The sequence below is a fragment of the Ammospiza nelsoni genome, chromosome 30 (assembly GCF_027579445.1).
Source record: "Ammospiza nelsoni isolate bAmmNel1 chromosome 30, bAmmNel1.pri, whole genome shotgun sequence".
Taxonomy (NCBI): Eukaryota; Metazoa; Chordata; class Aves; order Passeriformes; family Passerellidae; genus Ammospiza; species Ammospiza nelsoni.
The window spans coordinates 4,888,689-4,912,481 of NC_080662.1; the positions used below are offsets into that span (position 1 = coordinate 4,888,689).

The 23,793-nt window shown below is 56.0% G+C and overlaps 3 protein-coding genes across 5 annotated transcripts in view; 1 reads left to right on the plus strand and 2 right to left on the minus strand.

Annotated features, from left to right (window-relative positions):
• Positions 1-3,936: 3,936 nt before the first annotated feature.
• Positions 3,937-7,854, minus strand: NPM2 (nucleophosmin/nucleoplasmin 2). 2 transcript variants are annotated; one of them, XM_059490857.1, is made up of 10 exons: positions 7,633-7,854; positions 7,443-7,542; positions 7,248-7,333; positions 6,231-6,347; positions 5,329-5,422; positions 4,638-4,759; positions 4,458-4,486; positions 4,339-4,375; positions 4,099-4,179; positions 3,937-4,010 (listed from the first exon to the last, which is right to left on the minus strand). In XM_059490857.1, exons 1-9 carry the CDS (start codon positions 7,693-7,695, stop codon positions 4,135-4,137), a joined length of 693 nt encoding a protein of 230 aa, XP_059346840.1. In that variant the 5' UTR covers positions 7,696-7,854; the 3' UTR covers positions 3,937-4,010; positions 4,099-4,134. The 2 variants fall into 2 exon arrangements, with proteins under 2 accessions (XP_059346840.1, XP_059346839.1); XM_059490856.1 differs by having other exon boundaries at positions 4,339-4,378.
• Positions 7,855-8,979: 1,125 nt separating this feature from the next.
• Positions 8,980-14,745, plus strand: PBDC1 (polysaccharide biosynthesis domain containing 1). The gene is made up of 6 exons (XM_059490941.1): positions 8,980-9,018; positions 9,116-9,181; positions 10,470-10,529; positions 11,031-11,171; positions 13,333-13,444; positions 13,516-14,745. The coding sequence occupies exons 1-6, from the start codon at positions 8,992-8,994 to the stop codon at positions 13,635-13,637; spliced, it is 528 nt and encodes a 175-aa protein (XP_059346924.1). The 5' UTR covers positions 8,980-8,991; the 3' UTR covers positions 13,638-14,745.
• A 4,316-nt stretch (positions 14,746-19,061) lies between these two features.
• The window catches only part of XPO7 (exportin 7), a 75,496-nt gene continuing 70,764 nt past the window's right edge, over positions 19,062-23,793 (minus strand). For both annotated transcript variants that reach the window (XM_059490814.1, XM_059490813.1), the window contains exons 27-28: positions 22,885-23,012; positions 19,062-19,912 (exon numbers count right to left, since the gene is read on the minus strand). In XM_059490814.1, the coding sequence (XP_059346797.1) occupies positions 19,819-19,912; positions 22,885-23,012 (222 nt within the window). In that variant the 3' untranslated portion in view covers positions 19,062-19,818. The remainder of the gene's footprint in view (positions 19,913-22,884; positions 23,013-23,793) is intronic.

A 23,793-nucleotide genomic window follows, 5' to 3' on the forward strand; every position in this document is an offset into this window, starting at 1 on the left:
GTGGCGGTGGCCGCGTGGGTGCCGCGCTCGCCTCTCCCCGGCTCGCTGCTGGCTCAGTCCCTTTCCCAACAAGAGGAGAATTAGCCGGCATCATGACGAAGCAGTATTGGCCGCCGCTCCTCCCGCTTTCCCCGGCACAAAGAGGGAGGAAAACAGCGATAACCCGGCCTGGCAGGGGAATAACCCAGCCCTGGCACCCCCCGGCCCCCGCTGGGCACGGGGCGCGGCCGCCCCCGCTCCTCCTGCAGGGATGTTGGGGGGATTTGGGCACCCCCAGCACCGCACGGGGCTGCGGCAGCGTGGGGAGGGAGGGGGGGGGGGGGGACGGAACCTCCCCCTCGATGCGACCCCCAGGATGGGTCTGGGGGCGCTGCGCCCACCCCTGGCTGACCAGGGAGGGGAAATCCAGCGGGAATTTCCATCCGCGGCACCGGCGCAGGTTGGGCGGCGCTGGGGATCTGCCACAACCCAGCGCTGGGGTCTGCCCCCAAAACCCCAATTTCCCCCAAACCCTGGGGGTCGCGGTTCTAGGCAGGGCAGGACAGGGCAGGGCGGGGAGGCTGCGGCCGCCTCCATCCCTCCGGCGTCCCTCGGATCGCGGTGCCGGCACCCCGGGATGGGGCTCGGGAGCGGAGCCGCGGCCGGAGGCGCCGGGGGCGGCGGGGCTGCGTTGGTGCCGCAGCGCCCGGAGCCGGAGTCTATTCCCGGCTCTGTGTGGGAGCGCTGCCTGGTGACAGCGGCAGCAGCGCCCGTTCCGGGGCTCCTCCTCGCTGCTCCTCGCTGCCTCAGTTTCCCCGCACCCCCGCTAAGGAAAGCGCTGCTGGACCCCCCCGGATGGACACGCAGGGCCTGGGGTGTGTCCGGGCTGCACATCTGGGAGGAAACACACCCAGGGCTGCACATCTGGGGGATGCAGGCCCAGCGGTGAACATCTGGCGGGGATACAGCCCCAGGGGGATGCACACGCGCGTCCTTCAGCGCCAGGAGCATCCCCGGTCCTGGCTCCGCCGTCCCCCCGTGCCCGGGGGGCTCCCCCGGCCCCCGCCGCCCCCCGGGGCCGTGCCCGTGAATCATCGGGGCTGCGGCCGCCTCGCCGCCGCCACTAACCCAGTTTCTCAAGCATGAAGACGATCGCAGCGGCTGCTCGGCGGCTGGCACCTGCGCCCGGGGGCTGCTCCGGCTCCTGACCCGGCCGCGGCACCGACACGCCGGGGGGAGTTCGGGGGGGCGCCCCGATCCCGCTCGGACCCACAACGCGCGGCGTTCCGTGCGACCATTCAAAGCGAGTGCGGACCGCGCTGGGTCAGGCGGAGGACGCGCGGGGGGTGCGGGGTGGGGTGCGGGGGTCAGGCCGTACCTTCAGGGGAGCCCATGGCCCGCAGGCAGCGCTGCCCGTCCGCCGGGAGCCATCCCCGCGCCGAGCAGCGCTCCCGCCCCTGCGCCGCACGCGCGTTACCACAGCGACCGCCCCCCGCCCGCCGCCGCACCGGGAGCGGCACCGGGAGAGGCGGGAGCGGCACCGGGGATCGCCCGGAGCTGCAGCGGCGCCAGGAGAGGCCCCGGGGCTCGGCCAGGGAGGGAGGAGGTGCAGGAGAGTCCTGGGGATTGAGAGAGGGATGAGGGAGGTGCAGGAGCATCCTGCGGGCTCAGAGAGGGATGGAGGAGGCGCAGGACAATCCCCTGGACACACGCAGGGATGGAGGAGGTGCAGGAGCATCCTTCGGCCTCACTGAGGAACAGAACAGGTGCAGGAACACCTGGGAACACACAGAGGGATGGAAGGAGTGCAGGACAATCCTGTGGATTCAGAGAGGGATGGGGGATGTACAGGACAAGCCCCTGGACACACACAGGGATGGATGAGGTGCAGGAGCAGCCTTCGGCCTCACTGAGGGATGGGGGATGTGCAGGACAATCCTCTGGACACACAGAGGGATGGAAGGAGTGCAGGACAATCCTGTGGATTCAGAGAGGGATGGAGGAAGGGCAGGAGCATCCTTTGGCCTCACCGAGGGACGGAGATTTTGCAGGACAGTCCTCTGGACACTCAGAGAAATGGAAGGAGTGCAGGACAATCCTGTGGACGTACACAGGGATGGAGGAAGTGCAGAGGCATCCTTTTGCTGCACTGAGACATGAAGGAGGTGCAGGACAATCCACTGGACACACAGAGGAATGGAAGGAGTGCAGGACAATCCTGTGGATTCAGAGAGGGATGGAGGAAGTGCAGGAGCATCCTTTGGCCTCACTGAGGGACGAGGGAGGGAAGGAGAGTCCTGTGGACACACACAGGGATGGAAGGAGTGTGGGACAATCCTGTGGATTTAGTGAGACATGGACAAGGTGCAGGACAGCCCTCCAGCCTTGCCAAGTGATGGAGGAGGTGCAGGAGCGTCCTTCAGCCTCAGGGAGAGATGGAGGAGGTGCAGGATTTAGAGAGGGATGAGGGAGTCCAGGGCAATCCTGGGAACACACAGTGGGATGGAGGGAGTGCAAGACAATCCCCTGGACACATGCAGAGATGGAGGAGGTGCAGGACAGTCCTGTGGTGACACAGAGGGATGAGGGAGTGCAGGACAGTCCTCTGGACACTCAGAGAGATGGAAGGAGTGCAAGACAATCCTGTGGATGTAGTGAGGGATGGAGGAAGGGCAGGAGCATCCTTCAGCCTCACTGAGGGATGGAGAATGTGCAGGAGAGTCCTGTGAATTCAGAGAGGGATGGAGGAGGTGCAGGAGCATCCTTTGACTTCACTGAGACATGGAGGATGTGCAGGACAATTCTCTGGATTTAGTGAGGGATGGGAGAATGTGCAGGACAATCCTCTGGACACACAAAAGATGGAAGGAGTGCAGGACAATCCTGGGGATTCATAGAGGGACAGAGGCGGAGGAGGTGCAGAGGCATCCTGTGGATTTAGAGGGGGATGAGGGAGTGCAGGACAACCCGGTGGACACACACAGGGATGGAAGGAGTGCAGGACAGTCCTCTGGCCTTGCCAGGTGATGGAGGAAGTGCAGGAACATCCTTCAGCTTCAGTGAGGGATGGAGAATGTGCAGAACAGTCCTGTGGACACCCTGAGGGATGGAGGGAGTGCAGGAGAGTCCTGTGGATTCAGGGAGGGATGGAGGAGGTGCAGAACAAGCCCCTGGACACACACAGGGATGGAGGAGGTGCAGAACAAGCCCCTGGACACACACAGGGATGGAGGAGGTGCAGGAGCATCCTTTGGCTTCACTGAGGGATGAGGGAGTGCAGGACAATCCCGTGGAGATTCACAGGGATGGAAGGAGTGCAGGACAATCCTATGGATTTAGTGAGACATGGAAGTAGCGCGGGAGCATCCTGTGGATTCAGAGAGAGATTGAGGAGGTGCAGAACAAGCCCCTGGACACACAGAGGGACGGAGGAGGTGCAGGAGCATCCTTCAGCCTCACTGAAGGATGGAGAATGTGCAGAACAGTCCTGTGGACACCCTGAGGGATGGAGGGAGTGCAGGAGAGTCCTGTGGATTCAGGGAGGGATGGAGGAGGTGCAGAACAATCCCCTGGACACACACACACACAGGGGTGGAAGGAGTGCAGGACAATGTTCTGGATTCAGAGAGGGATGAGTGATGGGTGTGGAGCCGTTGTCACCCCCTGGGATGTGCCCCGGAGCTGCCAGAGCCCCCTGGAGGTGCCAACAGCCCCTGCAGGGTGGGGACAACGCTGCTGTCACAGCTGTGGCCCTGTCCCCAACCCCATCCCAGGGGTGCAGAGCTGATTAACCCCCAAACAGGGGTTCAGGTCCCCTCTGGGACACCCAGGTGCCCCCCAAATTCTAGCCAGGTCTGTGGGACCCCATCCTGTCCCTCTAATCCCCTTTTATCCCCTTGTCACAGCCCCCCAAATCCAGGGCTGGGGGTGCTCCCACAGCCCCCAGCAGCACGGGGATCCAGGAGTGCAAAATGTGCTTTATTTAATAGGGAACAACACCACCACCAGCAGCTGCTGCTGCTTCCAGGCACCTGGAGGGGAAGGAGGAGAAGGGTTTTAGTGGGGTGACCCTGCTGTGGGGACCAAGCTGCCCCCCCAGGGACACCCCCCAATCCTCACCTGGATGGAATTCCCAGAATTCCCCAATAATTCCCGTCATTTTTTCGCTGCTCTTTTCCTGCCCCGGCCGGCTCCGCGTCCCTGCGGAACGAGGAGGGGGCTCAATATGGGGTGGGGGGAGCCCCCAAATCCCCAATTTCCCCTCATTTTGGGGTCCAGCGGTGCTGCTGGTCACACCCCGACCCCCGAACCTCCCCCCCATAGCCCGAGGGATTCAGGGGGACCCCGAGCTGCTCCTACCTTGGCTGGGGAGGCACGTGAGGGGACGAGGCTGTTCCTGCTGGAGAGAAGGGGGGGTCGGGGTGGGGGTCCCGGCAATGGGGGACCCCCCCCCCTCACCCCCAGGTTTCCATACTCACGGCTCCTCCTCCTTTTCCCACTTCCTTTTCTACGGGAGACAGAAAGAGACTGAGGATGAGGAGTCTTCCTCCCGCAGGGATGAAGGTCACGGCTCATCCCCATAGCAGAGAGGAATTTGGGGTTCCCCCCCGTGCCGCAGGGACCCCAAAACCCCTCCGACCCCCCCATCAGGTGCTGACCTTGGTTGTTCTGCCCTTCTGGGCACCTGAGCCCTTGGGGGGCTTCTTGGGGGCTTGCACTGCTGCTTCCTCTTCTTCTTCCTCCTCATCATCATAATCCTCATCCGAGCTCAGGTCCATGACTGCGGGAGAGGCTGGCTGAGCCCCCAAACCCGGCTGGGGGGGTCGGGGGGACCCCAATACTCATCACTGGACAGCGGTGGGGGGGGTTCAGGAGGTGGGGGTCCCCGATAGTCACTGGACACATAGAGGGGGACACCCCAATACTCACTGGACACCACAGAGGGATTCAGGGGGTGTGGGGGACCCCCATAATCACTGTACATGCTGTGGGGGGGTTCAGGGGATGGGGAACCCGATGCTCACTAGACACATGGAGGGGGGCACCCCGATAATTATTGGGCACGTTTTGGGGGGGATCAGGGGATGGGGGGACCCCAGTAGTCACTGGACAGGCCAGGGGGAAACCCCAACACTCACGGGATGCGTGGGGGGACACACCCCAATACTCACTGGGCACGTGGAGGGGACCCCGATACTCACTGGACATGTGGAGGGGTTCAGGGGGTGTGGGGGACCCCCATAGTCACTGTACACATTGTGGGGGGTTCAGGGGGTGAAGGGAGCCCCTGATACTCACTGGACACGTGGAAGGGGGGTTTAGGGAGTGGGGGGACCCCCCAATACTCACTGGACACGTGCTGGCCGCTGACAAAGAGGGGCCCCGAGCCGGCTCGCAGGCGCAAGGTCACCGGGGGGCTCAGCTCCACTCCGGCCAGCGAGGCCTGGAAACGGGGGTGGGAATAAATGCTGGCAAACCCCCGGGACTGCAACAGCGACCCCCAGACCCCTCCCCAGGACAGCAGCAGCCCCCAGACCCCTCCCCAGGACAGCAGCAGCCCCCAGACCCCCAGAACCCTCCCCGGGACAGCAGCAGCCCCCAGAACCCTCCCGGGACAGCAGCAGCCCCCAGACCCCCAGAACCCTCCCGGGACAGCAGCAGCTCCCCCACCCCAAGCCCTCCCAGTACAAGGAGGGAAAACAACAAGGGGATGGCTGGGACAGGGGGACATGGGAGGGGCGGGACTCGAAGGACTGAGGGACAAAGGACAACACGTGGGGACACGGGGAACACAGGACACGAAGGGACAGGCGGGATAGGAGGACAGAGGAGACAGAGAACAGGGGCAGCCCTCAAACCCTCCCTGGGACAGCGGCAGCTCCCGGAGTAGGCCCCACTCCCCGAGCCCTTCCTGGGGCAGGAACAGGAGCCCCCACGGGACAGCAGCAACTCCCAGTCCCCCTGAACCTTCCCCAGGACAGCCCCCAGACCCTCCCAGGGACAGGAGCAGCCCCCAATCCCTCCACAGGACAGCCCCCAGACCCTCGGAGCCCCCCGAGTCCTCTCCCGGGGATAACCCCCAGACCTCCGAGCCCTCCCTGAGACAACAGCAGCCCCCGAAGGAGCCCTCATTCCCCCAAGCCCTCCCCAGGACAGGAGCAGCCCCCAGACCCCTCCTCAGGGCAGCCCCCCGAGCTCCGGAGCCCCTCGGGACAGCCCCCAGACCCCTCCTGGAGCCCCCCGGGCCTCACCATGGGCAGCACCGAGGGTTTGAGCGTGGCCAGCGGCAGCGGGGCGCGGCTGTCGCCGCCCTCGGCCACCACCTCGAGCACGTGGAACTCATCCCGGGCCGCCTCCCCCAGGCACACCTGGGCAGGGAAAATGAGGGGAATCCCTGAGAACAGCCCCAAAATGCGGCCTGAACCCCAAAACTGGGGGGTTTTGGGGTGAGGGGAGCTCCTGGTCAGGCAGAACATGGAGTTCATCCCTGCAGGAGTCATCACAGCACCGGGAATTTGGGGGGCTGAGGGACACCAGCACCCCCTCCCTACCCGCCACAATCACTCCCACATCCCAATTATTTCCTTAATTAAACACAGAATTAATTCCAGGCTGTGGGAAGTACAAATCCCCTCAACCCCATTTTTTTTTTTTTTTTTAAGGGTACTTCTGGGTTTTTTTTGAGGTATTTTTGGGGTTTTGGAGGTATTTTTTGGGGGGTTTTTTTGGGGGGGTATTTTTTTGGGTTTTGGGTTTTTTAGGGGGGGTTATTTTAGGGATATACTTGGGAATTTGAGATTTTTTTGGGAGGGGCTTTGGGTTTTTTTGGAGGCGTATTTTTTTGGGTCTTAAGGTATTTTTGGGGGGGCTTTTGTTTGGGTTTTGAGGTCTCGTTTTTTTTGGGGGGTGGGTATTTTTTGAGGAGTTTTAGGGCGGTTAAGTTTTTTTTGGGGGGTACTTTTTTAGGCCTTAGGGAGGTGTTTTGGGGTATTTTTTGAGATTTTGAGGGTTTTTTGGAGGGTTTTAGGTTTATTTTGGGGGGTTTTGGACCTTACGGGCTTTTTTGGGGGTATTTTTTTAAGCTTCCTTTTGGGGGTGTATTTTTTTTGGATTTTAGAGTCTCAGGGTTTTTTGGGGGGAATTTTTGAGGGATTTTAAGGGGGTTTTTTTCGGGGGGGCATTTTTTTTTTTTGAGATTTCGAGGATTTTGGGGGGCATATTTTTTTGGGTCTCAGGGGTTTTTTGGGGGTATTTTTGGGGTCGCTCACCGTGCGCAGCACCAGCTGCTGCTCGCAGTTCCAATCCTCGGTCACTTGGAAGGTGCAGGAGCTCCTGGCGCTGCTCAGCTCGCACCCTGCGGGGACAGGGAGGTGGCAGTGAGGTGACAGAGCCACCCCCGGGTCCCCCCGGGCAGGTGGGGGACACTTTGGGGGTGTTTGGGGTGGGGAGGGGGTGACACTCACCCCAAAGGACGGACACGGGTCTGTCGGAGCCGCTGTCGGTGCTGTCCGTGAAGGACATGGCTGGGGAGGGGACACGGCTCGGGGGGGTGGCACAGCCTGAGTGGGGACACACACACACACACAGAGTTGTGGGGAAATTCAAATCTGGGGAAAATCCCCCAAATTTCCCGCCCCAAACCCTCACCCAAAGCAGCGCCGCGGTTCTGAAGTCCAGGGGGATCCCACAAACAGCGGGGCCACCCCAGAGCGGCATTTATGGGGTCACAGGGACCCCGCCCACCCCCTAGGGTAATTAGGAGCAGCCGCGCTGTAATTAGTTAATGAACTGCTCCGGTGTGGGGTTAATGAGCGTGGGAGCCCCAGCACCCCCCGCGCTGTGTGACGGGGGTCACTCTGTGTGGGGACATCGCTGTGGTGGTGGCCTCATCCTGAGTGTCACCGGGTGTTCCCGTGCTCTGGGTGTCCCTCGATGTCACCCGTGTCCCCCCCATGTCACCCCGTGTCCCTCGATGTCACCCTGTGTTTCTTGATGTCCTCCGTGTCCCCCGATATTGTCCTGCGTCCCCTCACATCACCCGCGTCCCCTTGCCTCGCGTGTCCCCCCGTGTTGGCCCCTCCATGTCACCTCGTGTCCCTATGCTCCTCGTGTCCCCACGTGTCCCCCACCCCACGTGTCCCCTCTATGTCCCCCGTGTTGTGCCGTGTCCCCCGATGTCACCCGTGTCCCCTTCATGTCCCCCCGTGTTGCCCTCCATGTCCCTTGATGTCACTCGTGTCCCCTCCATGTTCCCCGATGTCCCCTCGTGTTCTCCTGTGTCCCCTCACACCACCCGTGTCCCCTTGCCTCGAGTGTCTCCCCGGGTTGTCCTGTGTCCTCCCGTGTCCCCTCCATGTCCCTGTGTGTCCCCGCCGTGTGTCCCCCACCCCACGTGTCCTCCCGTCTTGTCCTGGGTCCCTCGATGTCCCTCCGTGTCCCCCTGTCCTGCGTGAGCCCCTCGTGTCCCCACCATGTCACCCCGTGTTCCCCACGTGTCCCCTCGTGTTGTCCTGTCTGTCCCTCAATGTCCCCCCGTGACACTCCCATGTCCCCCTGTCCTGCATGTCCCCTCGTGTCCTGCGCCCCCCGTGTCCCTCCATGTCCCCTCGTGTCCTGCGTGTCCCTCCCGTGTCCCCCTGAGACAACCGTGTCCCACTGCCCCTTGTTCCCTCCGTCCCCCCTTGTCCCTCCCCCGGCCCACGTGTCCTCCCCTGTCCCCCCAGTGTCCCCCCGTGTCCCCCCCATCTCCCCCTGTCCCCCCGTGTCCCCTCTCTTCCCCCTCGTGTCCCCTCTGTCCCCCTCTCTCTCCCCGTGTCCCCCTGTCCCTCTCTATCCCTTTCTGTCCCCCCCATATCCCCCCGTGTCCCCCTCTCTCCCCCCTGTCCCCTCCCGTCCCTCCCATATCCCTCCATGTCCCCCTCGTGTCCCCTCTGTCCCCTCCCCTGTCCCCCGTGTCCCTCCCCGGTCCCCGGTGTCCCCTCCGGTCCCGGTGCCCCTCCCCTTCCGGCAGCGATGGCGGCGGCGGGACTGGCGGGGCTGGTGAGACTGGGGGGGACTGGGGGGCACTGGGTGGCTCTGGGGCTCCTGTCCCCCTGTCCCTCTGTCCCCGCGGTGTCGCATTCCCGTGTCCCCGCAGGGCCCCGGCGAGGCCGCGGCGGCCGCTCAGGCGCTGTCGCTGCCCGCGGAGAGCTTCGGCAACGACGTGAGTGACACTGGGGGGACACTGGGGGGACACTGGGGGGACTGGGAATGGGGACACTGGGGGGACTGGGGGCACTGGGGGGATTGGGGGGGACTGAGGGCACTGGGAATGAGGGCACTGGGAAAGTGAGTCACACTGGGGGGACACTGGGGGGACTGGGAATGGGGACACTGGGGGCACTGGGGGGATTGGGGGGGACTGGGGGCACTGGGAATGGGGGGACTGGGAAAGTTACTCACACTGGGGGGACTGGGAATGGGGACCGGGGACACTGGGGGGCACTGGGGACATTGGGACACTGGGGGGATTGGGAGAACTGGGAGTGGTGGCACTGGGGGGACACTGGGGGGACTGGGACACTGGGGACACACCGGTGGGACTGTGGGGACTGGGAATGGGGACACTGGGGGCACTGGGGGGACTGGGAATGGGGACACTGGGAATGGGGACACTGAAGGGGACTGGAGACACTGGAGGGGACTGGGACTGGGAAAGTGAGTGAGACTGGGGACACTGGGGGGACTGGGACACTGAGGGCCCTGGGACACTGGGATGACTGGGGGTCCTTACTGGGAGGGGGCCCCATATTTGGGGGTCCCTGCCTTGGGTATCCCTCTCCTTGCAGGGGGGTCCCAGCTTTGATGGGGTTTCATCTTTTGGGGTCCCAGTCCTGGGGGGAAGGGGGGGTTCCCGGCCTTGGGGTTCCCTGTCCTGGAGGGTCACAGGGCTGAGGGGTCCCAGCTTTGGGGGATCCCAGTGGTGGGGAGTCCCAGTCCTTGGTGGGGGTCCCAGTTTGGGGGGGTTCCCCCAATCCAGGAGGGTCCCAGTTTTAGGGGTCCCAGTTTTGGGGGTTCCCCCAATCCAGGAGGGTCCCAGTCTTGGGAGGGGGTCCCAGTTTGGGGGTCCCATTTTGGGGGTCCCAGTCCACAGAGAAAGGTCCCTGTCCTTGCAGGGGGGGTCCCAGATTTGGGGGTTTCAACTTTTGGGGTCCCTGTCCTAGGAGGGGATCCCAGTCCTGGGATGGAGTCCAGGTTTTGGGGTGTCCCAGTTTTGGGGCTCTCACTCCCAGCACGAGGGTCCCACCCCTGTCCCCTGGGAGGAGGAAAACCCCAAAAAGAAGAAACCCCCCAGAATGGGAACAGAGGAACCCCAAAGGCAGGGAAAACCCTACAAAAGCAGGGAGAACACCCCAAAAATGGGGAGGGGGTCCCCAAAATGGGGACGGGGACCCCCCCCGAGGGGACGTTTGTCCCCAGGAGGTGACCCAGGTGTCCCTGGTGCCACCCAGCCCCGCGTGGAGCTGGCCTGGGCCATGAAGGCGCATCAGCACGCCGAGGTCTACTTCAATGTGAGTGTGGGGTTTGGGGGTTTTGGGGTGGGTTTTGGGCTTTTGGGGTTTTGGGGTCTTGGTGTGGGGTTTTTGGGTTTTGGGGTGGGCTTTTGGGGCTTTGGGGTTTTGGGGTTTTGGCATTTTGTGGTTTTGGGGTGGAGTTTTGGCGTTTTGAGGCTTTGGGTTTTGGGGCTTTGGGGTGACGTTTTGGGGTTTTAGGGGTTTTGGGGCTTTGGGGCTTTGGGGTGGGGTTTGGGGGCTTTGGGGTGGGGTTTTGGGGTTTTAGCATTTTGGGGTTTTGGGGCTTTGGGCTGGGGTTTTGACATTTTGGGGTTTGGGCATTTTGGGGCTTTTGGGGTAGGATTTTGGGGGTTTTGGGGTGGGGTTTTGGGGCTTTGGGGCTTTGGGATGGGGTTTTGGGGTGGAGCTTTGACATTTTGGACTGGGGTTTTGGCATTTTTGGGTTTTGGGGCTTTGGAGAGGGGTTTTGGGGTGTTCCAGCTGATGCTCCCCCTGCAGCTGATCTCCTCCGTGGAGCCCAAGTTCCTGAAGCTCACCCAGGTGGACGAGCGGATCTATGAGGAATTCCGCAGAACCTTCCGGAACCTGCGCGTGGACGTGCTGGACCCCGAGGAGCTGAAATCTGAGGCAGCCAAGGAGGTGTGGTGGGGTTTGGGGTTTTAGTGGGGTTTGGGGGTGTTTAGTGGGGTTTCCTTCCTTTTTAATTCCTTTTTAATGGGGTTTCCTCAAAAAAAAACCTCAAAAAACCCCAAAACCATCAAGAAATACCGCAAAAAAATACCAAAAGCATCTCAAACCCCCAAAACTCCAAAAAATACCTCAAAAAACCCCAAAACCCAAACAATACCTCAAAAAATCTCCAACCCCCCCCAAAAAAAAAAATCAAAAATCCCCAAAGCCTCAAAAAACCCTCAAAAAATACCTCAACCCCCCAAAAAACCCCAACCCCCCCCAAAAATACCTCAAAAATCCAAAACCACAAAAAAATCTCTCAAAAACCCAAAAATCCCCCAAAATACCCTGAAAAATGCCAAAGCCCAGGGGTGTTTTGAGGGGTTTTGGTGGGGTTTCCCCCTTTTTTGTAGGATTTTGGGGTGCTGAGGGTGTTTTTAACCCCTCAGAAATGGCGCCTCTGCTTTGAGGGGATGGTGAGGGATTTCAGCTATGGGGCCAAGACTTGGGGGGGTTTTAGTGGGATTTCCCCCCAAGGCTGTGGATGGGGTTTTGTGAGGGGGTTTTAGTGAAGTTTGGGGGGGTTTTATTGGGATTTGGGGGGTTTTAGTGGGATTTTGGGGTGCTGAGGGTGTTTATAACCCCTCAGAAATGGCGCCTCTGCCCTGAGGGGGTGGTGGAGGACTTTAACTAGGCCAGGCCAAGGCTTGGGTGGGGTCTGGGGGTGTTTAGTGTGTTTTTCCCCCTTTTTAGTGGGATTTCCCCCCTTTTTAGTGGGATTTTGGGGTGCTGAGGGTGTTTTTAATGCCTCAGAAATGGCGCCTCTGCTTTGAGGGGATGGTGAAGGATTTCAGCTATGGGGCCAAAGCTTGGGGGAGTTTTAGTGGGATTTCTCCCCAGGGCCGTGTATGGGGTTTTGTGAGGGGGTTTTATTGGGGTTTGGAGGGGCTTTAGTGGGGTTTTATTGGGATTTTGGGGTGCTGAGTGTGTTTTTAACCCCCCAGAAATGGCACCTCTACTTTGAGGGGATGGTGAGGGATTTCAGCTATGGGGCTGGGGTTTGAGGGGTTTTACTGGGATTTCCCCCCAAGGCTGTGGATGGGGTTTTGTGGGGTGGTTTTATTGGGATTTTGGTGTGGCTTATTGAGACTTTGGGGTGCTGAGGGTGTTTTTGCCCCCTCAGAAGTGGCGCCTGTTCTGCCTCAGCTTTGAGGGCGTGGTGGAGGATTTCAGCTAGGCCTGGGCAAGGCTTGGGTTGGGTTTGGGGGGTTTTAGTGGAGTTTGGAGGTGTTTAGTGGGGTTTTCCCCCATTTTTGTAGGATTTTGGGGTGCTGAGGGTGTTTTTAACCCCTCAGAAATGGTGCCTCTGCCTTGAGGGGGTGGTGGAGGATTTCAACTAGGCCTGGGCAAGGCTTGGGTGGGGTTTGGGGTGTTTTAAGTGGGGTTTGGGGGGTTTTAGTGGTGCTTGAGGGGTTTTAGTGTGGTTTGGGGAGGTTTTATTGGGATTTTAGTGGGGTTTTGGGGTGCTGAGGGTGTTTTTTTTCCCCTCAGAAGTGGCGCCCGTTCTGCCTCAGCTTCGAGGGCCTGGTGGAGGATTTCAGCTATGGGGCCAAAGCTTGGGCGGGTTTTAGTGGGATTTCCTCCCAAGGCTGTGGATAGGGTTTTGTGAGGGGGTTTTATTGGGGTTTGGAAGGGTTTCATTGGGGTTTTATTGGGATTTTGGGGTGCTGAGTGTGTTTTTAACCCCCAGAAATGGCACCTCTACTTTGAGGGGATGGTGAGGGATTTCAGCTTTGGGGCTGGGGGCGTTATTGGGATTTCCCCCCAAGGCCGTGGATGGGGTTTTGTGAGGGGGTTTTATTGGGGTTTTATTGGGATTTTAGTGGGGTTTTATTGGGATTTTGGGGTGCTGAGGGTGTTTTTTTTCCCCCTCAGAAGTGGCGCCCGTTCTGCCTCAGCTTCGAGGGCCTGGTGGAGGATTTCAGCTAGGCCAGGGCAAGGCTTGGGTTGGGTTTGGGGGGTTTTAGTGTGGTTTGGGGGGGGTTTTATTGGGATTTTGGGGGTCTTATTGGTATTTTGGTGTGGTTTATTAAGATTTTGGGGCGCTGAGGGTGTTTTCCCCCCTCAGAAGTGGCGCCCGTTCTGCCTCAGCTTCGAGGGCGTGGTGGAGGATTTCAACTTCGGGACTCTGCTGCGCCTGGACTCGCGCGGGGAATACTCGGAGGAAAATTCCATCCTGGGTGGGTTTGGGGTCTGGGGGTGCTGGGGGGACCCCAAATCCCCCCACACTGACCCCTGTCCCCCTCTGCAGCCACCAGGATCCAATTCTTGGCCATCGAGATCGCCCGGAACAGGGAGGGCTGCAATGAACACGTGCACAGGAGGGGAAGAGGGGAAGGGATGGGGGAGAGGAGCCACGGGGTGGAATCCTGAAATAAATCCTGAAAAACTGCCATGAATCCTGAAAAAACTTTTATAAATCCTGAAAAACTTTTATAAATCCTGAAAAACTGCATTGAATCCTGAAAACCTGCAGTAAATCCTGAGAGGACTTTTATAAATCCTGAAAGAGTTCAATAAATCCTGAAAGGACTTCTGTAAATCCTGAAAGGATTCAATGAATCCTGAAAAACTGCAATAAATCCTGAAAAACTTCAATAAATTCTGAAAAAACTGCAATAAATCCTGAAAGAATTCAATAAATTGTGACAGGATTCAATAATCCTGAAAGAACTTTGGTAAATCCTAAAAGGGCTGCAGTAAGTGGTAAAAGAATTTAAATCCTAAAAGGACTTGAATGAATCCTGAGAGGACTTTTATAAATCCTGAAAGAACTTTAATAAATTCTAAAAGGACTTTTAAAAGAACTTAAATCAATCCTAAAATTACTTTTATAAATCCTGAAAGAACTTTAATAAATCCTAAAATGATTTTAATAAATCCTAAAATAACTTTAATAAATCCTGAAATTACTTCAATAAATCCTAAATTACTTCAATAAATCTTGAAAGAACTTTCATAAATCCTAAAAGAACTTTAATAAATCCTAAAAGACTTTGAATAAATCCTAAATGAACTTTTATAAATCCTAAAATGACTTTTAAAAATCCTAAAAGGACTTCAATCCTAAAAGAACTAGAGTAAATCTTAAAAGGACTTACATAAATCCTAAAAGAACTTTAATAAATCCTAAAAGACCTTGAATAAATCCTAAAAGAACTTTTATAAATCCTAAAATGATTTTAATAAATCCTAAAATGACTTTATTAAATCCTAAAAGAACTTTAATAAATCCTAAAATTACTTCTATAAACCCAGAAATGAATTTAATAAATCCTATAAGAACTTTAATAAATCCTAAAATTATTTTAATAAATCCTAAAAGTTCTCTAAGCTGTAAATTTTTTCCTTATTTTAAAACCTATTTAAACCTAAATACCCCAAAAACGCCCAAACCTCCCACCTGTGACCCCCCCCAAAAACCTCAACCACATTTCCAGTATTTTTTAATAAAAAATGAAATAAACCAAACTGCAACCCACGAGGAGAGGCTTTGAAATTCTTATCTCTTAAAACAGCAAAAGTTTTTATTGTTTAATATTTTATTTTATTTTATTTTATTTTATTTTTAAATTAAATTTTATTTCATTTTATTTTATTTGATTTAAATTTTATTTAATTTTATTTTATTTCTCTCCAAGGAAATCTTTTCCCCAAACCACTTCAGCAGAGGGGCTGCCTGAATTTGCTTTTTTAAGAAACCCCTTTAGGAATTTTTCTCTCCGAATGACCCCAAACCAGGACAAACGGGGCCATTCCCAGGCTCTGGAAGGTTCTGGAAGGTCAGAGCTGCCTCTGCCCCTTCCAGCTGCAAATAAAGATCTGAAAATCCTAATCCCAGTTTGGGGTCTCAGTTTGCAAATCCCCAAATCCAATCCCAATTTGGGGTCCCCAGTTGAAAACCCCAAATTCCCAATCCCTCTTTGGGGTCCCAGTTTGAAAATCCCAAAATCCCAACCCCAGTTTGGGGTCCCTGTTTGAAAACCCCAATCCCTGTTTAAAATCCCAATCCCTCTTTGGGGTCCCTGTTTGAAAATCCCAATCCCGGTGTTGGGGTCCCTTTTATCCCAAAATCCCAATCCCAGTTTGGGGTCTCAGTTTGAAAATCCCAATCCCAGTTTGGGGTCCCCATTTGAAAGTCCCAAAATCCCAATCCTGGTGTTGGGGTCCCTGTTTGAAAATCCCAATCCTGGTGTTGGGGTCCCTTTTATCCCAAAATCCCAATCCCAGTTTGGGGTCTCAGTTTGAAAATCCCAATCCCAGTTTAAAATCCCAGTCCCTCTTTGGGGTCCCTGTTTGAAAATCCCAATCCCGGTGTTGGGGTCCCCATTTGAAAATCCCAAAATCCCAATCCCGGTGTTGGGGTCCCTTTTATCCCAAAATCCCAATCCCGGTGTTGGGGTCCCTTTTATCCCAAAATCCCAATCCTGGTGTTGGGGTCCCTTTTATCCCAAAATCCCAATCCCAGTTTGGGGTCCCCATTTGAAAGTCCCAAAATCCCAATCCTGGTGTTGGGGTCCCTGTTTGAAAATCCCAAAATCCCAATCCCGGTGTTGGGGTCCCTGTTTGAAAATCCCAATCCCAGTGTTGGGGTCCCTTTTATCCCCAAATCCCAATCCCAGTTTGGGGTCCCTATTTGAAAATCCCAAAATCCCAATCCCTGTTTGGGGTCCCAGTTTGGGGTCCCCATTTGAAAATCCCAAAATCCCAATCCTGGTGTTGGGGTCCCTGTTTGAATATCCCGGTCCCAGTTTGGGACCCATCCCCTCTCAGGTTGTTCCCTAAAATGGGCTCAAAATTCCAGGATTTGGGGTCGATCCAGGTGGGTTTTAGGGCTTGGCTTGGGGTCCAAGGATCTTCCCCCAAATTCAGGGGGATTTGGGGATTTTTGGGGGTTTGACTGGGGAAATCACCCTGAAGGAAAGGACTGGGGGGGATCTCGGGGTTCTGGGGTCACTCTCGGGGCTCTGGGGTGACTCTTGGTGTTTTGGGGACACGTTCAGGGTTTGGGGGTGACTCTGGGGTGATTCTTGGGGCTTTGGGGGCACTCTGGGGTCCCTCGGGGCTCAGGCCACTCTCAGGGGCACTCTTGGGGCCACTGTGGGGTCACCATGGGGTCCCTCAGGGGTCCCTCAGTGTCATTCCGGCGTCCCTGGGGCTCAGGCCACTCTCTGGGTCACTCTGGGGTCCCTTTGGGGTCACTCTGGGGTCCCTTGGGCTCAGGCCACTCCTGGGGGTGCTGTGGGGTCCTTGTGGGGTCACCATGGGGTCACACTGGTTCACTGTGGGGTCACTCTGGGGTCACCATGGGGTCACACTGGTTCACTGTGGGGTCACTCTGGGGTCACCATGGGGTCACACTGGTTCACTGTGGGGTCACCATGGGGTCCCTCAGGAGTCACTCCGGGGTCCCTTGGGGGCTCAGGCCATTCACTGTGGGGTCGCTCTCAGGGGTCCCTCTTGGGGTGCCCCGGGGGTCACTCAGGGGGCTCAGGTCACTCTTGGGGTCCCTCAGGGTTCACTGTGGGGTCCCTCAGGGGGCTCAGGTCACTCTCAAGGTCCTTCTTGGGGTCACTTGAGTACCTGAGGGGTCCCTCTGGGCTCAGGCCAGTCTTGGGGTCACTGTGGGGTCCCTCAGGGGTCCCTGTGGGGTCACTCTGGGGTCCCTCAGGGGCCCAGGCCACTCTCGGGATCACACAGGGGTCCCTCCAGGGTCACTCTGGGGTCCCTCAGGGGCACTGGGGGGGCACTCAGGGGTCCCTTTGGGGTCACCATGGGGTCACCATGTATGGTCCCTCAGGGGCTCAGGCCACTCTCGGGGTCACTGTGGGGTCCCTCCGGGGTCACTGTGGGGTCGCTTGGGGGCTCAGGCCACTCTTGGGGTCCCTGTGGGGTCACTCTGGTGTCGCTGTGGGCTCACCATGGGGTCCCTCAGGGGTCACGGAGGGGTCCCTTGGGGGCTCAGGCCACTCTCAGGGTCACTGTGGGGTCCCTCAGGGTCCCTGCGGGGTTACTGTGGGGTCCCTCTTGGGGTCCCTCAGGGCTCAGGCCACTCTCGGGGTCCTTCAGGGATTCCTGTGGGGTCACCGTGGGGTCCCTCAGGAGTTCCTAGGGGCTCAGGCCACTCTTGGGGTCACTCTTGGGGTCACTCTGGGCTCCCTCAGGGGTCACTGTGGGTCCCTCAGGGGCACTGGGGGGGTCACTCTGGGATCACTGTGGGGGTCACCATGGGGTCCCTCAGGGGCTCAGGCCACTTTTGGGGTCCCTCGGGGGTCCCTGTTGGGTTCCTCAGGGGTCATTCTTGGGGTACCTCCAGGTCCCTCAGGGGGTTCAGGCCACTCTTGGGGTCACCATGGGGTCCCTCAGGGGTCCCTGTGGTGTCACTCAGTGTCCCTCAGGGGTCCCTCTCAGGGTTCCTCGGGGGTCACTTTGGGGTCCCTGTGGGGTCACTTTTGGGGTCCCTGGGGGTCTCAGCCACTCACTGTGGGGTCCCTCTCGGGGTCACCCTGGGGTCCCTCGGGTCACTTTGGGGTCTCTTTTGGGGTCCCTCTCAGGGTCACTGTGGGGTTTCTTGGAGAACACTCTGGGGTCCCTGTGGGGTCCCTGTGGGGTGACTCAGGGGTCACTTTGGGGTCCCTCAGGGGTCACTCTCTGGGTCCCTCAGAGGTCTCTGTGGGGTCACCATGGGGTCCCTGTGGGGTCCCTCAGGGGTCTCTGTGGGGTCACCATGGGGTCCCTGTGGGGTCCCTTGGGTCACTTTGGGATCACTCTTGGGGTCCCTGTGGGGTCACTTTTGGGGTGTCAGCCACTCTTGGGGTCACCGTGGGCTCCCTCAGGGGTCCCTGTGGTGTCACTCAGTGTCCCTCAGGGGTCCCTCTCAGGGTTCCTCGGGGGTCACTTTGGGGTCCCTGTGGGGTCACTTTTGGGGTCCCTGGGGGTCTCAGCCACTCACTGTGGGGTCCCTGTGGGGTCACCCTGGGGTCTCTCTCGGGGTCCCTGTGGGGGTCATTGTGGAGTCCCTCAGGGGTCACTTTGGGGTCACTTTTGGGGTCCCTGTGGGGTCACTTTTGGGGTGTCAGCCACTCGCGCGCGGCTCAGTAGAAACCATTGAGTTTATTTGCAGTCACAATGCTTACACTGTTTGCAGCAAACACCCCGACATCAACCAGCATCTGCTCACGCGGGAAAGGACCCAACACACACCAGGGGGGCAGGGAACCAACAAAAACCCAACCAAATAAAATTAAAATTTAAAAAAAAAAAAAAAATCAAAAAAAACAAACAAAAGAGGAAAAAAAATTAATAAAATTATAATAGAGTGTCTGGGAGAGAAACCGAAGCCCCAAAAGGCCCCGAGTGTTTTTGGGAGAGCTGAGCAAGAGGATGCACACGACTAGCAGCAACAATAGTGGGGGACACGGCAAAGGGGCTCCCTCCCCTGCTCCGGGTTTGGGATCCATCCCCATCCCAAACATCCTCGGGGGGCTCTGCAGGAGAAGGGGCCTCGCTGCTGCCGGGGGGGATTCGGGGTTACCCCATCGGGAACCCCCGCGCCGCCGCCAGCCCCGCTCCAGCCCGGAAAAACGGGAAAAAAGGGATGGAAAAAGGGGAAAAAGGGCCCTGGGAGGGGCTACTGCTACAGAGGGGACAGGAGGGACACCCACGAGCAAGCACGAACGGAGGGGTCACGTCATGGCTTCGAGTTCCCAAGAACGAGGGCGAGACGGGACCGGGAAATTTATGATTTTTGAGGGGGGCTTAATAAGAAAAAATATACATTTGGAATTTTACAATGCCTTTTTTTTTTTTTTTTGTGGTGGTTTTTTTATTATTATTATTATTATTATTTTTAATCTTTTTTTTTTGTTGTGTTTTTTTTTTTTATTTATTATTTTTTTGTGTTGTTTGAGTTTTTGCTTCTCTCTCTACAGCTCGTCTCACTAAATAGATCTCTGCACTTTCACACAGCCACCCCCTCGCCCAGTAAAGCTTCAGGCCACGCTTTCCTCACTCGCATTCACAACCCTCACACCAGCACTGGGTGCACCAGGACTCTGTAAAAATTTCAATCACACTTTGTTTTTTTTTTTTTTATCATTTTGTCATTTTTTTTTATCATCTTTTTTTTTGTGTGTGTTTTTTTTTTTTTTTGTTTTGTGATTTTTTTTTTTTGCATTTTTTTTTTTGTCGTGTTTTTTTTTTTTTTAATCTCGTTTTTCTGAAACTCAATATAAACCTTGCTCCAAAATGTTATGAAAAAATGTACATTTTTTTTTTTTTTTTGTGTTTTGTTTTGTTGTTTTTTTTTTTTTTTTTTTTTTTTTTTTGTTTTGCTTTTATACAAGGCAGGCTTTCCGCAGCGGCGTGCCGCCGGTTCCACATTCCGGCCAGGGAAGGAAAAAGAGAGACACAGACACCTTGGAATTCCTGCACCTGGATTCTGCCCTTCCCACGGGAAAACGCCTGCCCAGGTGAGCTCCACCTGCTGCTCCCTCCTCCCTGGGCTGGGGGGAGGCCCCGGGTCGGCCCCGGGCCGGGCTGGGCTCTGCAGCTGTCAGCTCATCATGTCGTTGCTGTTGACGCCGTAGCTCGAGTTCTTCATGGAGTCGTTGACCTCCCTCCGGAACGCCGACAGGTTCTGGGTGAACCTGGGGGACAGGAGAGAGCAGGTTCCAGCATGACACAACTCCATCACATTCCACTGCTCCGTGATTCCACCATTCCCTCATTCCAGCATTCCATCGCTCCACCATTTCACGATTCCAGGATTCCATCACATTCCATCATTCCAGCAATTCCAGTGTTCCACCATTCCATCGTGCCACCATTCTGTCACTCCAGGATTCCATGATTCCATCACCTTCCATCACTCCATCATTCCATGATTCCATTGTTCCATCATTCCAGCATTCCACCATTCCAGCATTCCATCACATTCCAGCATTCTATCATTCCATAATTCCATCATTCCAGCATTTCACGATTTCACCATTCCATGGTTCCGTGATTCCAGCATTCCGTCATTCCATGATTTCACGGCTCCACCATTCCACGATTCCATCATTCCACCACTCCACCATTCCAGCATTCCACCATTCTGTCATTCCAGGATTCCATGATTCCATCACATTCCATCACTCCATCGTTCTATCATTCCATGATTCCATCACTCCACCATTCCAGCATTCCATCACATTCCACCATTCCGTCATTCCAGCGTTCCATCACATTCCATGATTCCACCACTCCACCATTCCAGGATTCCACCATATTCCATCACTCCATCATTCCATGACTCCATCGCTCCATCATTCCATCACATTCCATCACTTTACATCACATTCCACCATTCCAGTGTTCCATGATTCCAGCATTCCATCACATGCCAGCATTCTATCATTCCATAATTCCATAATTCCATCATTTCACGATTCCACCATTCCATGGTTCTGTGATTCCAGCATTCCGTCATTCCATGATTTCACAGCTCCACCATTCCACGATTCCATCATTCCACCACTCCACCATTCCATCATTCTGTCATTCCAGGATTCCATGATTCCATCCCATTCCATCACTCCATCGTTCTATCATTCCATGATTCCATTGCTCCATCATTCCAGCATTCCATCATTCCACCATTCCAGCGTTCCATGATTCCAGCATTCCATCACATGCCACCATTCCATCACTCCATCATTCCATGATTCCAGCATTCCATCATTTCACGATTCCACCATTCCATGGTTCCATCATTCCAGCATTCCATCACATTCCATCATTCCACCACTCCACCATTCCAGGATTCCACCACATTCCATCACTCCATCATTCCATGACTCCATCGCTCCATCATTCCATCACATTCCACCATTCCAGTGTTCCATGATTCCAGCATTCCATCACATTCCAGCATTCTATCATTCCATAATTCCATCATTCCATCACTCCATCATTCCATGATTCCAGCATTCCATCATGTCACGATTCCACCACTCCGTGGTTCCATGACTCCAGCATTCTGTCATTCCATGAGTTCATGGCTCCACCATTCCATGATTCCAGCATTCCATCACATTCCACCATTCCATCATTCCACCACTCCACCACTCCACCATTCCAGCATTCTATGATTCCAGCATTCCATCACATTCCATGATTCCACCACTCCACTATTCCATGATTCCACCATTCCATCACTCCATCATTTCATGATTCCACCATTCCATGGCTCCATGATTCCACCATTCCATGGCTCCATCAATTCCATGATTCCATCACTCCATCATTCCACCATTCCATCATTCCATGATTCCACCATTCCACCACTCCACCATTCCATCATGCCACCACTCCATGATTCCATCACTCCACCATTCCATCGTTCCATGATTCCCCCACTCCACCATTCCCCATCCCATGAACTGTCCATCTCAGACCAGCTCCCCCCACAACTCCGAGCCCGGCGCTGTCTCCACACCAAGGATGGGGATCCACCACTTCCCATGAAGGGATTTTATTGGGAAAGAATTCCTGCCTGGGACGGAATTCCCAGAGGAAAATCTGTGGTTGCCCCATGATCCATGGAAGTGTCCCAGGCCAGGCTGGAGCACTCTGGGACAGCAGAATGAGTCCCAGCTCATGGATATTTCAACTCTCTTCCAACCCAAACCATTCCATGATTCCAACTGCAAGCCCAATGAAGGAATCCCATGGGAAGCTTCAAACTGGAATGGGGATACCGGGAAGGAATTCCCAGGGAAGCTGTGTCTGTTCTATTCCTGGAAGTGTCCCTGGCCGGTTTGGATCAACCTGGGACAGCAGATGGTGTGGTGGGAAATACCCATGGACATTTAAGATCCCCTCCCACCCAAACCATTCCAACCATGAAGCCATGAAGGAATCCCATGGGAAGTCTCAAACTGAAATGGGGATATAATGGGGAAGGAATTCCTGGCTGGGATGGAAATCCCAGAGGAGCTGCGGCTGTTCTATTCCTGGAAGTGTCCCTGGCCAGGTTGGATCCCCCTGGGCCAGTGGGAAATACCTGTGGATATTCAGGCTGCCTCCCAGCCCAAGCCCTGCCCCGGCCCATCCCATGGAATGCCGTTCCCATTCCCATTCCTGTTCCCATTCTAATTCCCGTTCCCATTCCCATTCCCATTCCTGTTCCCATTCCCGTTCCCATTCCCATTCCCATTCCCATTCCTGTTCCCGTTCCCATTCCCGTTCCCATTCCTGTTCCTATTCCCATTCCCATTCCTGTTCCCATTCCCATTCCTGTTCCTCTTCCCATTCCCATTCCCATTCCCGTTCCCATTCCCATTCCCATTCCCATTCCTGTTCCCGTTCCCATTCCCATTCCCATTCTAATTCCCATTCCCATTCCCATTCCCATTCCCATTCCCATTCCCGTTCCCGTTCCCATTCCCATTCCCATTCCCATTCCAATTCCCGTTCCCGCTCCCATTCCCATTCCCATTCCCATTCCCATTCCCATTCCTGTTCCCATTCCCATTCCCATTCCCGTTCCCATTCTAATTCCCATTCCCATTCCCATTCCCATTCCCGTTCCCGTTCCCATTCCCATTCCCATTCCCGTTCCCGTTCCCGCTCCCACCTGTCGCGGTTCTTGGTGAGCAGGTTGCGCTCGATGCCCTCCATGAGGTTCTCGAAGCACAGGTGCATGGCCTGCTGCTTCTCCGGGGGCTGGCTGTTCACGATGCTGTTCCGCAGGTCCGAGAAGTACTGGGGAGGCAGGACAGCAAGGGGTTAACTCCCATGGGATCGGGATTTGGGATTGCCACAGCCCCCTCGGGGTGCTGGGGATGAGGAGGGAGCAGCCCAAGGTATGAGGGGTGGAGGTGGAATGATCAGCTCCAAGGAACTTTCCTGGCCACGGAATCATTCCAGGGACCATCCTGGCCATGGGATCATCCTAAGGATCATCCTGGCCATGGGATCATCCTAAGGATCATCCTGGCCATGGGATCATCCAAAGGATCATCCTGGCCATGGGATCATCTCAAGGACCACCCTGGCCATGGGATCATTCCAAGGACCATCCTGGCCACAGGATTATCCCAAGGAGCTCTCCTGGCCATGGGATCATTCCAAAGGATCATCCTGGCCATGGGATCATCCTAATTATCATCTTGGCCATGGGATCATCCAAAGGACCACCCTGGCCATGGAATCATTCCAAGGACCATCCTGGTCATGGGATCATCCCAAGGAGCTCTCCTGGCCATGGGATCATTCCAAGGACCATCCTGACCATGGGATGATTCCTGGGAGCTGTCCTGGCCATGGGATCATCCCAAGAATCATCCTGGCCACAGGATCATTCCAAGGAGCTCTTCTGGCCACGGGATCATTCCAAGGATCATCCCGGCCATGGGATCATTCCAAGGACCATCCTGGCCATGGGATCATCCCAAGAATCATCCTGGCCATGGGATCATCCAAAGGACCACCCTGGCCATGGGATCATGCCAAGGACCATCCTGACCATGGGATGATTCCTGGG